General features: G+C 40.8%; 1 protein-coding gene across 3 annotated transcripts in view; it reads right to left on the bottom strand.

The window, feature by feature from the left end:
• Nucleotides 1-783: 783 nt before the first annotated feature.
• The window catches only part of ITPRID1 (ITPR interacting domain containing 1), a 50,539-nt gene continuing 36,199 nt past the window's right edge, over nucleotides 784-15,123 (bottom strand). For 2 of the 3 annotated variants that reach the window (XM_026100786.2, XM_026100785.2), the window contains exons 8-13: nucleotides 11,907-11,989; nucleotides 10,020-11,537; nucleotides 6,567-6,694; nucleotides 5,624-5,735; nucleotides 4,411-4,764; nucleotides 784-3,495 (exon numbers count right to left, since the gene is read on the bottom strand). In XM_026100786.2, the coding sequence (XP_025956571.2) occupies nucleotides 3,439-3,495; nucleotides 4,411-4,764; nucleotides 5,624-5,735; nucleotides 6,567-6,694; nucleotides 10,020-11,537; nucleotides 11,907-11,989 (2,252 nt within the window). In that variant the 3' untranslated portion in view covers nucleotides 784-3,438. The remainder of the gene's footprint in view (nucleotides 3,496-4,410; nucleotides 4,765-5,623; nucleotides 5,736-6,566; nucleotides 6,695-10,019; nucleotides 11,538-11,906; nucleotides 11,990-15,123) is intronic. The other variant, XR_003259258.2, reaches the window with a different exon arrangement.

Genomic DNA, 15,123 nt, shown 5'->3' with positions numbered 1-15,123 from the left:
ACAGCCTTATAAACTGACACTGCAGCTGTTTCTTAAGTAGCAATGGATCTTAACGAAAGGCTGCTCATAAAATTACTATCACAGTAGCAAGCAGAGGTCCCAACTGATATTGGGCCCCTATTGTGCCAGGCACTGTATGAAGACATTATGAAAGAATAACTTCTCTGCAAGGAATTTAAAATCTCATTAGATAAGAAAGAAAGAAGCTGTGCCATGAATAAGGATCCTCATGGGGTTAAAAAAAAATGCCTTGGCCACATGGAAAACACATGGTAGAGCCAGGAAAAAAAGCCTGGGTTGCTGCCACACGGGTGAACTGACAGCTTTGGAAGAGAAAGTCAGTTCTCTCTATCAGCTCATGACCAGCTTATTCTCACTGCTTGAGGCCAAGATTTGTGACTTTTTTTTCAAACACAAATTCCAGTGCTGCAACGGCAAAGTCCTGGGACTGAGACACATCGATGCCATGCAACAGGATGCCTTCTTCTAAGCCAATGTCAAATCTACTTTGGACTTGAAGTTGGAATGGGCTGAAATCCCAAGATACTACTTTTCTTGGAGTCTGTTGGCAGCATTGACAACTAGGCGATTGATGCATTAACATGCCAGAGAGGCTCTGATGTTTATTCATGTGCTGCTCTCGAGGGTTTATTGAATTGATGCCTGGTAAAGCAACTAATGGGAGCCCTTGGCAGGGTACCTTAGATGGATTTTGTTATTATCTCTCTGGATTTTATACTCTCTAGCAAAATCAATATTAAAGCTGCTGCACAACACAGCCTCTTTTAGCTTCAGGGTTTAAAGATTTATTGGGCATCAGGGAAAGACAATGAAGGCAAAAGACAATGACAAAAGAAGTAAAATCCAAGTGACACAAATTGCTACAGAACTACGATGAACAAAACCAATTTCTTCTGCAATTTATCTTTTTTTTTTAGAAGTCGCGCAATGTCGCAAGGTCAGTTTTCTTCAGATTTCAAATTTGCAAACCACCTAGCGCTAAGCAATGCAGCCCCCCCAAGATATCACTGCTGCCTTTTGAGCCCTCAAGCTAATTTGTATGGTTCTAGCTAAAGGAGAGCAATGATGATACAGGATACTCAATCAGATACAGTATTATTTCATTAATTCTGTGGAGTTATCACTAAGATTCCCAGCATATTTGCCTATGAGTGCCCTAAAGCAAAATAAATGCTAGAGTTTAAAAGGCTGGTACACAGCCAAATTCTTATACTTACTGTTGCTATCCCAAACCTCTTTGGTCACAAAATTGGCATAGTTGTTGGTGTTTTGGTGTTTTTCTTTTCTCTCCTGTCTTCAATAGCAGTATTATAGGCTCAACCCAGGCATCCTTGTAACATACTTGAAGGAGTTATGAAGTGAAATATCACTTGTGCTTGAGGAGTAGTCAAAAGATTTTTCACTTTCCCATTGCTTAGTACATTTTTATTGCTACAAGATTACAGCTTAACTGTTAAAACAACATGTATGTGAATGCAAACAGGTTCAAAATAACACTATATTTATGGCAGTCTCAGTGCTGCATATGGGGAAACCCTATCTATCTCCTGCACAGTTTGCATGAGATTATTTTATAATTAAAGTGAAATGAGGAACTGGACTGCATAAACCAATTATCTAAAGACTATTCAAATAGGAAAGTTTTATTAGTAGGAGTGAAATTCAGTCCTGGCTGAGAATATAAATGGTAGAAATCAAATGGTGCCACAGAGCTCACGTGGTCTTCCTAATCAAGAATAACTGCCACCTGCCACTACTGCCATCTGTATGCATGGACATATACAGGCACACAGTGGTTTTTAGCATCACATACATACAAAGATTTTATCTAGCCTGTTGCAGTGACAGTTAAAAAATATAGTTTTTTTTAATGGGAGGAATCACAGCCTTTGTGCAGGTGAGGTAAGGAACCATCTTAACAGTCCTTTCTTCCAGGTCTTCTGCACCAGCATCACTCTATATCCTTCACCATGGTCTTTATCTGTTTTCCTCTATAAACTGAGGTACAATATCTGCAAGTGCACCTTCAGTCACTCTGTAGTGATGCTTTTATTTGCTCATAAGACTGTGGAGAGAGAAAATAATAAGCCAAATTTATTGTTGGTTCCACCAAAAAGTTACGTAAGGGACATTTTAGTCCTGTTTCTATTCTGCCTAGAGATACTGTCAGGATTAATCTCAGTAGCTTCAAAGGAGTCAACCACAAATCTTGAAGTATAAACACTTTAACAATTAGTAGTGTGGAAGTGGTGTACAAATTCCATGAGGGCTCTCAAGGAAGGGGCAAATTTCACCCAGTGAAATTCATGGCCCAGTAGGGTGTTGAGGATCTTGTCAGTTCCTGTTTTTCCCTTCTCCTCCCACTCATTTTATCACCCTGAACATCTGTGGAAACCTCTAGGTGCAGGGAGCCTCAGGGCTGCTCTGCGTATTTGACTCCATTTTCTCCTTGCATGTGCAAATGCTGCTTCTATTTGCACCTTCACACAGCTGTGACTTGCAGCAACAAAGCCTAAATGACACCTAAGTTCCCTCCAGAGCATTAAACAAGCAAGCCAGTAGGACATCTCACAGTCTGGGAAGTGCTAAGCTAAAAGCAGTAGTACGAAGTACACTGCTTTGAAAACGAACTAGTTGAATTTCTTTGCTGTAATCCAAATCGGAGAAGTATTTTCTCAGCTCTTTTTCTGCATGAATCCAGGATCTGTGCACTCCCCAGGAAACTGAGCCAGGATTCAGGTTCAAGGTTTCTAACGTAGGAAATTTTGCTATTCTAGTTTCGTTTGTTTTTTCATTGGATTTACATGAAGTAAATATGGAAATGAAGAGGAAAAGGAGACTATCCACAGTCATAGTTCAGTGTTTAACTAAACATAGGGTATGTATGTTGACATTTCATACACTGTCAGTGAGCTTCTGATTTGATACTGACAACAGATACGGGCATCATAAAATTAGTCAGAGGCACATTAGGTTTCAGTAGTCAGCTAAAAGCTGAAGTGTCTAGAACCATACAAGACAGTCTGGGCTTGACAATTCATATTGGTTGAAGATCTGTGCTAAGGTAAGTGGCTATGAGGATAATACCTTCTAGAGATATTTCCTACACTGAGTGCAAGTGCATAAGTTTCTTCATAAATATAAGCCCTCCCTGCTTTTCTTTTAAATGACATTGTGAAGAACCATTGTGATGGCCAAGAGGAGCATAATAAGTTCTGTAATCTCTCATTAGCAAAATACATAGTTCCTCTCTTTGGAACATCTTTTAAAAATGCCTGCTTTTCTGGGCAGTTACCTCATTGCAAATTATATTATTGTGATCAGAACATTCTATAATGCAATGTTTGGTTCATTTGTTCCGATATTGCAGGAAAAAGCCACAGCTATTAAAAACAAAATCCATCAGTCTGTCTACCATCAGTCTCTTCCTTCTGCTGAGTCATTACGTAAAGGATTTTGGAATGATTTCTTCAACTGAAAAAGAAAAAAGGAAAAAAGCATTATTTTTTTAGTCTGTTGAGAGAATGACCAAGATTAGTTTTGCAAAAAAATGGATGCAGAAGATCACAAAACAAGAATTGAAAAATTTTAATTCCTTGTTCCTAACTAGCAATTGTTTTCATTCTTTGAAATGTGCACTAAGGAACCTGATTCTGCTTGGTGGTATCAATGATAATACCAACATAAATCAGGAAAGTGGTATGAGACTGCATTAAAGTGCATTCCCTCCAGAGGTGTTTTCATGAAGTTCATGCAGAATTTGACCCTAACTGTTCACTTAAGAGAATGATCAGTCAGGATGGGCCACACTTTTAGATGGAAGAGACTATTAAAGTATGGTCTTTCAGACACATTTTATTTACAGGAAGGCAGGCAATTTTTTTTTTTAATGATTACATTGTTGGATTAGATCAGTCAGAAATGCTGACTTTAAATTTCTTCAGAAAAACAACAAACCTTCCATTTCGCTGCTTTTACTGCCATTGTAGAACCAGCTAATTGACTTTGCAAATTGAAGACATAAATTACTAATTTCACACTGGGAGAGAGGGGTGAACACACCAATTAACTCAAACAGTTGTGTTCAAAGTTCAAGCAAGCCACGCAGATACCATCCATGTATTTATATGCCTTTCTCCCTGGAGCATCCGGGCCATTGGCATGGAAATACATCAAAGCATGTCCAGTCCCAGCCTTTGCCTGCTTTGTCTATGCAGACTGAAAAGTCTCTGGTACACAGGCTCTAGCCCTTAGGATGAACACATTGCTTAGCAGGGAAGGCTCCTGATCTTGGCTATGGCAGTGAGATACATAATAGTATAATTGCATTGCAGATCAGTGATCCCTTCCACTTAAAACCTTGGGGGTGAGAATAAAACAGGTTCTTACATTGTGTATAAACATCTTAAAGTCCATTTTTGGCTGCGGAGGTCCTTTTATTTCCTTTATACTGGCAGAGAGTTCCTGTGGGTCAGACACGGCTGAATTTGGCTCAAGTGTTGTCCTGGTAGGAAATTGCATTATGGGTGTCCCTGTCTGCAAAGTGGAGAGAGACCCTGCTGGTTTTGTGCTTCTGATAGGAGCTCTTTGGAGTACCATTTCTGAGCACCCACTTCTAGGATGCACAGCGTCAGCAGCATCTGGAAACGCTTGTTTATTCTGGGCATTTCTTTCTTCCTTCCAATCAGAGAGTCCGAGCTCTGAAAACAGATGGGATTGTTCTACTAGTAATTGGTCCAGCTGCTGCAGAGAAAATAGAAGGAAAAGCATATTGCAGTAATAAAAATATAATAAAAGGAATCAAGCAGGATACACAAGAGTATATGAAGCATGCCTGCTTCTTATTCTTGGTCCAAAGAAGACATGCAATATTTGTCAAATGAGATATTGCCATAAAAAGGAGGAGAAAAGTTCAAGGAACATTTTATTCCAACAGATAGTAACTGCCTACAGGGAAATCTGCAAATGGACTTCTTTCAGTGGTTGTTGCAGTCTTCACCCTCATTCACTAGTGTATGACCAGCACTTTGAATCATTCAGGTATTGTGATTTGAAATGGATTCTTCCTGGAGGAGATTCCCATTGAAGACTGGAGGAGATACTGTGGAACAGCCAGGCTCCTTGAGGACTCTTATGCTCTGCTGCTCTTTCTCTGCTGCTCTAATGCAAGCTTCTCCAGGAAAAATCAAAGACAAGTAACTAGTCTCCTGATGATCATTTCCTTATCTTTCCTCAAAGAGTGGAGAGCTGGTGCAGAAAAAAGACAATACCAGTAACCACTTATCAATAACCGCTTATCAATAATAATGTGGGCCAATTGCCTGCCCTTTTTTTCTGGAAACCAAGTGACCTTTTTAGAGTAGAATACAGTCACTTTTATACATATTGTTACTTTTCCTCAGTGGGTAAGCCCAAAGAACATAGTCAAGGAGGAAGAGGGTCAAAGACGTAAATTGTAAGTCAGTTGACAGGAAACTTCCTCTTTTTGGTCCTGAAAGGTTTATTCATATATATTTCAGCCTGAACACTTCAAGTACTTAGTAGCAGCACAGACTTTAAATTCTCCCCTCATGACCCCAAAGTAGTGACTTCTGCAGCGTACCGTGAGAATGCCTTCCTTAACCTGGCAAGCCCTATCATTCAGCCGAAATTCCAGCTCTGCAACCTCCTGACGAACAGCTTGCCTTAAGAGTTGCAGGTGTCTCCTTTCCTCTCTGTAGGGACAGCAGCAAAAACACATTCATGTGAGCAGCAAACACACTCCTCTTTCTCAGCCCCAACATAACCACTGTATCTCGCTCACTGTTGCTGTCTTGTTTTTACCCATGATCACAGAATAGCTTACAAAATAATGAATAATGGCCTCTGCCCATTCAAATCCCAGTCCTTTGATTGCAAGATTTAGCATGTTGTAGTAGCAGAACCAACCTGAGTCTGGGTGGATTTATTAATTCTGATTTATTACCAGCACAAAGACTGCATAAATGTCCTACTTTAAGGCCAATTCAAGACTGGAAGCTCTCTAGTAACTTTTATATATACGAGGTTTCTTAATAATCACTGTGAACTTGGGCTGAGTCCATGAAGAGCTAGTTCAAATTATCATGTATCATTGCCCCATTAATCATGAGCACTAAGAACATGGTTTAAAGGGACTGATTTGGCACAGATTCTCACCAAAGATCAGCCTGCCTCCCTCCCCCAGTCTTGTGTTCATCCGTGATACTGAGCTCCAGCCATATGAGACCTGTTCCTGCATTCCTACTGCTATTAAAACACAATTTCATCCTAAAAATCTAGCCTACATCTGTGGAGCAATCTTCCCCTTCAAAATGCTAGGAGCCCTGAACAGTGTAGAGAGAAGCTGCACTTTCTTTGGGATGAAAATTACACCAAAATAAATTTCTCTTCCACCTGCAGGATGCCCACAACCGCATCTTACTGACCAAGAACATTGTGGTAACACAAGTGACTAGACACATCACATGTGCCCATGTTGCTTTTGATAACTTTGGATTTAAGCAATTGTGTTGTGCTTTCATTACCTTCCTTCGTCTGGCAGAGCACTGGAAAACAGAGCCTGCTGTTCGGTCAGGTACTGTTCAATCTCATCCAGCTTCTCCCGGAACTGCTGGCAGGAGCTCTTCATCACTTCTATTTCATGGATGGTACACTATATAAAAAAGCAAGAGATTCCACTTTACTACTTCCTTTTAAGTGCTTCCATGTCTGGATGTGTTTGAAGCTGATGGCCCAAATGGCACAGGTCCTTTTCTTAACTACACAGCTGGGACTCTGTGAGCAGCTGCCATGAAAGTCCAGATGGCATGTCACATGAGTTTGCTCTAGGTGCATTGCATGCACCCCAATCATCATCTTTTTTTCTTAAATCGTTTTGGATGAAGTAATGACCTTACTGAAGCCAGGAAGAATTTCGTTTTTGCACTGAAGAGGAAAAGGACTTTGATCAAAGACCTGAAACAATGGGCCAAATTCTGATACTATCATAGTGGCATCAGTCGTTATATTTAAGCAGAATGAGTTGTTCTTGATTAATGATAGGTTAACTAACTGTCCACTACAAGTCAGAAACCCTTTTGGAAAAGAAAAAGAAGAGGAGGATATATAAGTACTATAAGAAGAAAAAGTACTTTCCATGATGAGTTCTGCTAAGTGTTACACTGATACATTTTCAGCTGATAGCTCTTGGAAAGCTGGATTTGGATTCATCTAACCAAGTGCAGATATTTACCACAACAGATGTACATCCAAGTACTACAAGGAAGCAATTTTTCTCATCCAGAAGTAGACATCTACAGTGCAAGTAGATGTTTGAGATGTTCCTACGTTGGAAGGCTTTGGTCTCATGAGCCATGGGAAGACAGTGTAGAAACCTGCACTCCACTGCTGACCACTGTAATTGATAGGGAACAAGAACTACATGTGCAAAGCATGAAAATACCCGATCTCTTTGGATCCCTGAAATCATGTGCTTTGATGGTTTCGTCATGTTTGTGTGCATGAATTTGCCTCTCAATCCCATCAAAGCCTAAAACGCGAGGAAGCCATCCCTACTGGGGCACAAGCTTCAACTAGAGGGCAAAAGATGCCCCCAGTGCATTTGAGAAACCCCTTTCTCAATCCCCATTTCAACATAGCTATTATGTCAGACACCCTGCTGATGTGTGTGATGCAGAGATAAACCGTCCCTTAACAGTAAATGAAAAATCTAGCTCCAACAGCCATGGGATAGCACCAAAAAATGGCTAATCAGAGCCTGGTAGTTGTTTTGACTGAGGTAATTTCCAGATAGGGGAGACAGCATGCTTTTAGACTTCTAAGGGTCTGGCTAGTAATATGCTCCATCAGAGGGTCACAGGGCAGGTCCTGTGACTGCAGAGGTGGCTGTGCTCGGTATCCACTATACATCGATCACGGCTAGTTTTCTTAACGCTGCGGGTCAGGTCAGCAATTGCAGATCCCATTCAGGCAGTCGGATTTGTTCTGTGCGCCTTCAAACTAGGTGGTGGCTGATTGCTTATTATTCCCACCACCACCACCAACCCGACACACACACACACTCCACAGTCTTTAGTTTTGATCCTCAGAAAGTTTGGCTACTCATAGGTGGAAGTGCTTGGGGTGCTAGTGAGCAGCACATCCACATGGGGTTTTATGATTTCTTCTCACCACTGCCAAACCTGAGCACAAAGAGGACTTCTGACCATCAAGAAAGCATGCCTAAGTTAGCCTGAAGAGCTCCTGTCCTTCTGGTCACTAGCAAGAAGCAAATGGGCCACAGACCAATTTCTAGGTGGTTCCACAATGCTCAGAGAAAACTGTAAAACATCATGGTGTTATGCGAAAGATCCAAGAGGCACAACGTGGGTAGGTTTGGCAAAATGTCATACTCACCCTTGTGGATGAGGTAAGGGCAGCTCCTCTGGCACATATCGCAGAGCACATAATCATATAGATTTATTTAAAGTTTAGATTCAGCAGCGGCAGAGGGGAAACTAAATGTTCCAGGACTACTTTCAGGCAAGACCTCATCTAAGGTAAGATATACGTAAATAAGGTAAATTTACTGTTTAACAGTTGCTCTGCAGTGGTAGCACTCCTCATGCATGCTCTTGGTAAATGGGAAGTAATCTGAGAGAGCTTCTCTCGGTATAAGACGTATGTATAAGCAAAGTACAAAGTAGGCATGGGAGTAATCTCTGAAGAGTGACTAATAATCAGTAAATTCATGGCCTCACCTACTGCGCAGTAGCTTGGATGTAGAGCCATATCTCAAAGAACAGATCTTGGATAACGTTACAGTGCAAAGCCTGTTCCTCCCACACTCCCTGTCCACAGACTACAGAAGAAAAATCACCATTAGCCCCTGTCAGAGGAGTGATAAAGTAATAGTCAATCAATGAGAAAAGGCTTCCAAGTCTACCATAAGGTACTGACTCACTGCCATCTTGTGGCAATAGCAAGATATCTAGAAAAATACTTGTCTTGCCATATACTGTTCAAGGAAAAGACATTGCAGATTTCTATATTCAATGATGTGGCAGCATAAAACTCACCAGTTTCACGTTCTGGAACCTGTATGTGATCATTTTTTTCCCCAGTATATAAATACTTCAAGTTTCATTTTCTTATGAAGCACAAAGGGAAGAGGAAAAATTGAAACTCCTGTAAATCAGCAGGATATATGCAGCTCAAATCCACATTCTTTTCTCAGGACTCAAAAGCCATTCCTGACTTCTTTTCCTGCTCTCTTCCACCCAAACCCTATTCTTTCAAAACTTTTGGGAAGTCTCAGTAACGCTGAGATGGCAATGAAATAAAAATCTGGTGACTTTTTTACTGCAAATTATTTTACTGCAAATTTTATTGCAAATATGCATCTAAGCACAACTATAAGTTTAATGAAAGCTTTTTATTCTATAATGATGAGATCGCTTTAGTTTCTAAGAAGCCACAATTCACTGAACGTAGAGCAGTTTAGGTTGTAGTATGTATCTGGATGTACACAGCTGGTCTTTTACAGACATGAAGTAATTCAACCTCAGTTACCTCATAGTAAAAGAGGATTGAATTAAATCATATAGCCTTGCATTTTCTGCAGTCCCATAAGTTATTCAGTTAATGTAACTCAGCTGATTCACAGGAACTTATCGAACCTGATTCTGTAAACTGACTCTTAGTTCTTCACTTGACCAGTGAGCTTTATTGCCCAATTCACATTAACCATTTTAAGACTGAGCTCTGATGTACATATGTTATTAAAATAAGGAGCCTAACAAAACTGAATGAACACAGATGTGTTTGCTATCTTTGTCCGGAAGCAAATGCCTATTTCCCAGTTCATTTTCTCAGTAAGTTCCCAAGGTATGCCTCACTAAAGCAAGCACAACAGGAGTGGAAAGGGAAAGGTGGCGTGTGCATTTAGCACATGTGTGCGCCAGCCTTTCACATACTATTATATGAAGAAACATACTTACCAGAGAGAGATTTCTCATTGCAGTTTCCTGTAGGAGTGTCAGTGTTTTCCAAAGCTGCAGCTCCATGGCAGCATGGTTTGAACAGCAGCCCACGGGGTGCTGGGGAGAAATGGCTACGGGGAAGGTCCTCAGGCAGCAGCAGTGGCAGCAGCAGCAGTGGCAGCAGAGACAGCAGTGACAGCCCTGAGCACCCCAGGTGCCAGATGCTTCACCCTTGTAGTGCGACCCATATTTGCCACAAAGCACAGTGTCAAGAGAGGCTGATTTTATGAGGTGATGATGGGGTGGAGGAAGCAGGGGTAACTGCCTGGTTTTCCTGGCAGGGATGTCAGTCTGACTGGAGGCTTCGGTGGTCTGCTTCAGGCCGTCCTTTGAAGCCCCAGGGCCCCACTGGCTGAGCTGACCACCCTCGGAGCAGTGTGCTAACACCTCGGAGAAGTCCACAGGGTGGTCCCTAGCAGGGCTCTCACTGAGAGGAGCATTTTGCCCTGCACACTTCATCTTCAAAGTAAAATCCAGCCTTGAAGACATCTGGACAGTAACAGATTTCAGAGGACTAGCATTCATTTCACTGTTTTGGATAGTGCTTTCCTTTACTGATTTGTTAGCACATAATATCTCCCTTATACTACAAGTCTCTTTATCTTCAGAAGAACTTAACCCAGGCCCTTCTGCTAGTAAGGAGAGAGGGCTCCAAGGTATTTGAGGAGAACTGCTTGAAATAGCACTGCTTTCACTGTACACTGCTGGGCCCTGCCACAGAGCTTCTGGGAGCCCTCTTTCAAAAGAGGACCCTGTATTTGTTGGATCAACATCCATTTTGCGGAACTTCTGCTCATTTGTCACCTCACTCACTGCAAGAAGGGTACCATCTTCACTGACCGCTTCCATTCCCCACCACTCTCCTTTTACATGTTCTGTGCGACCTCCCTGGACATTTTCATGACATGCAATTCCAACGTCCTTTTCTGTCAGGCACCTCTCACTTTCTTCTTCAATTCTGATTTTGCTCTTACTGGCAGTCTCAGGGTTAGTGTCATTTCGTTCAGTGAAGGTCACATTCGCATTTTTATGTCCTGAACTGAAACATAATTGACAATCAAATTTTGAGGAGACAGGATTTCCTTCATCCTGGTTATCATTCTGAAAACAAGGAGTATACTCTTTCATGCACTCCTCTTTTTCTGGTTGCTTTCTTCCACTTTTCTCTTCTCTCTTGTCCACATCACATAACGTTTCTTGGACAAAATTCCATGGCCCAGCATTACAGGCCTGATGCTGGCAATCTTCTGCAGTTAGCAGAAGACAAGTTTCTTCTCCCTGGTCACTGCACACTCTCATTGGTCTAGATACTGTCAAAATCCTCTTGCAATCTGTCATGAAGGCCTTAGCAACACAATCTTCTGGCTTTTGTTGAAAATCCTGATTTAACATAGGAAGCTCTGTCCTATATGACACAGCTGTTCGGTGGCTGTGGGTATCAGAGCTAAGATTTATCTTTCCTGACAAAGATGCATTCTGGAAAAAAATAAGATAAGATAAGATAAGATAAGATAAGATAAGATAAGATAAGATAAGATAAAAGGCACTGAAATATTACACTTATTTTATCACACTAGTTTACCCACCACTATTATGCCCTGACCATCCCTGGGTAGAGAGGGCATCTTTAAATACTTCTGTAAATATCTATAAATACCAAAGGAAACAAATAATCAAAGATTCTTATAATATTTCTTATCTAATGCCTGCAACCTTGCAAAAATTCCATGTTACTGTGGTGACTTGCATGAGGCTTTCATGAATCCGTGATTTTTTATGTTAGTTTTGCCAGGGTTACAGAGTTTTCATAGACCTAATGAAGATCATTGTTCAGCTCTTTCTTACTTGCAAAACTACAGGTTCTGGCAGCTCCTCCATAAACCCACTGCTGTCTGACTGGCAGCTGTTTGTCCTTGTCACCATCACCTCTGTTGAGAAAAAACAAAAGGAGGAGAAAAATTAGAGAGAAAGATAGAAAGCAATACTATGCCAAAACAGACAGACACCTAAGCAGATGCACTTTAAGTGTACTTTCCATATCTAGAAATATTCTTGATGCTGGCACCATTCCCAGGAAACCAGCAATTTTGCTACAACCAGAACAACAACAAAATGTGCTCAAGGTAGCTACTGATAGTGATGCTGGGCATCGAGTTTTCCTCCAGTATGATCAACAACTGCATATTTTATTTTTTGACTTATCTGCACAACAGGCACAACATAAATAACCTGTAAAGCAGCCAACTATCGTGCTAAAAATATTGACTTCTGACAGCTGATTGTTGGAACTGGCTCAGACCAAATATCGTTCAGGCTGCTCACCTGCGTGGTTTCAATGGCTTCATTCAACCAGGAGATTCCTACAGGAAAGGGGAGCAGCCCTCATCTCTGTCCTAGGTCAGTTTGTGTCTACTCTGAGACACCTTCTATCATCTTTGCTGAGTTTTTACCTCAGGGTGCAATAGGAAATCACAGTAACAAGCAGAGATGATACAGGGTTGCATGCCAAGACATAAAGGAAAGGGGAAGACATTGCACATCTGCTCCAGAGGTTTCTAATCTAGCAACCACATCATCTTCCCTTCTAGCTCAGTCACCTCTTACCCTAACCTTTGGAATTAAAACAAATTCCTCACCATCAGCTAACTAATTCCATGAATATAAGCCAACCCCCTTTTAAAGCACAAGTGCTTGAGAGCAAACCATCAGTTATCCTGCACACTCCAGTAACTCTCAGCCATTGGAAAACTTGCATTTTTAGATAACCTTCATCCTCATATAATGCCCTCATTCTCAGATAATTGGCACAAAACCAGGTAGAGTTTTGGCAGAGTTGTGGGGAGCAGAAAGAGGGATGCTGTTTGGGGAAAGGAAGGAAAGGGACAGAGACTGAGATACCCTGGGTACACTTCCTCTCTTGTTACTTACATTTGAAACTGCTAGTGAATGCTAAGGCATTTTCTCTGCTGGTTATATCCATGAAAATATGACAATTCACCAAGCAGTTCTGAGACCTGAATTACTACTTCTTACTTGTGGGATTAGGAAATACAAAAAATGTCTATTCACATTAACAGACTGTTGACTTTATTAAATCTACCTTGGACAACTATTAATGAAAATCACAGTTTCTTATCTATTTACAGGCAGGAATTGTAAAACCAAAACCAGATCTCATGTTATGTATTTGAAATGTATTTTTTGCATTGTCAGTCCTGGTATTGCCATCAGCACATCAGTCACTCGCTTTCCTACTTCAAATGAGAAATCCATCCCCATCTCACACATCACATCATTTGCAGTGCATGCTGAAAAATGCCTATTTTGTGGGTGGTCTCAAAACTCATCCTTGCAGTTTCCCACAAACGACATCATGGTTCATTTTCTCCCTCAGGGAGACTGCTCTACAGATTCGCTAAACTTTTTTTAAAGCTGTTTCAATTACCCTTTGCATCTTAGCCAGCTGTTGCTTCCAGTATGTCAGTCTGGCCTATAGTCTTTCATACATAAAAATGAAGAAACACTTAAAGGTTTAGAAAATTTTTGAAAAGTAGAAATGTTTCAGTTGCTGTAGTTCCAACCACTTCTGGACTCAAAATAATACCTATAAAGGAAAGGCCCTCCATTATAGGATACAATAATCATAACAAATGACCTTTAAGTTTTGAAATTTGCAGAATTAGAAGATTGTTATCAGTTTACTTAGGGTTTTAACATGCCTGGTTTTCTCCTGAGACATGCAGGATACCAAAGTAGCTGGGATGCTACTGGAAATTACGTGTAGGGAAAAAAAACCCAACAACTTAAATTTTAATGGAAGATTAGTGCTGTTAGAATTCACCTTCTGACCTGGTCAAAATCAGACAGTTATAACCAGGTCTGACCCATTTATGACAATACCTGTGATTGATCTATTCCAACTACGCAGTCAATTGTGTTTGTGTATTGCAACCACGCAGCCTTTCTGTCAATGTTTGTATTCATGCACTGGCTAGAGCACTACCCAAAATATACGAGGCAGTGGACTCTGGGATGATCATTAGGCAAAACGAGAAACATAAAAGACTGAATGAAAAGTCTGCAGGCCAAGTTAATATCATTACAGTCAGGCTACAGAAAGACATCCATGTGTCTCCTTGGACTTCCCCTGGAAGAAAATGTGACATGTGCCTGGCTATCATGACTCTCACCAATCAACTGTGTAAAGTATGTACAGGCGTACCTTGTTTTACTGCACTTCGCTTTATTGCGCTTTGCAGACATTGCAGTCTTTACAAATTGAAGGTTTGTGGCAACCCCGCATCGAACAAGTCTATCGGTGCCATTTTTCAACAGCATGTGCCCTCTTCATATCTCTGTGTCACATTTTGGTAATTCTCGCAATATTTCACACAGTATTTTTTTAGACACAATGCTACTGCACGCTTAATAGACAACAGTGTAGTGTAAACATAACTTTTATATGCACTGGGAAATGAAAATATTTGTGTGACTCGCTCTATTGCAATATTCACTTTCTTGCGGTGGTCTGGAACCGAATATGAAATATCTCTGAGGTGTGCCTGTACATAAATTATGCCTCAAACCACTCTGAAAGGGTGCCTGCATGTTTATTTAAAAATAGTAATAAGAAAGGACTTAATGACCATTTGGAGTATGAATACAGCTTCTACAGTTTTAATATAATCAAAATAGAAACCTGTAAAAGAGAAGGAATTTTTAGTAGGAGAACTATGTTAAGCACAGTTCAATCAAATCACTGATGGTGAAATCAGCTTCATCTAAGTTAGGCGTCTCAACTGCATGCACCTACATACTAGGTGTCTAATGAACTAGTCCTCCTAGAGTAAAGGCTTAAATTCCCTATATGGTCAGTGCAAAGTAATGTCTCTGAGGGCCCACGTTGTGGATCTCTTCCAACTACATTCAGATGCCTAATTTAATCATTAGATCCCACACTGATGTGCCAGATCCTACCCAATGTGCCAGGAACCGTAGAAATTACACACATGAGGATAAGTGTTTTTTAAAAGATGAGATTTTCTCCCCTGTATTGCTCTGA

The sequence above is a fragment of the Dromaius novaehollandiae genome, chromosome 2 (genome assembly GCF_036370855.1).
Source record: "Dromaius novaehollandiae isolate bDroNov1 chromosome 2, bDroNov1.hap1, whole genome shotgun sequence".
NCBI lineage: Eukaryota > Metazoa > Chordata > Aves > Casuariiformes > Dromaiidae > Dromaius > Dromaius novaehollandiae.
The sequence above is the reverse complement of the archived record's forward strand: the minus strand, read 5'-3'. Positions and strand labels throughout refer to the sequence as shown.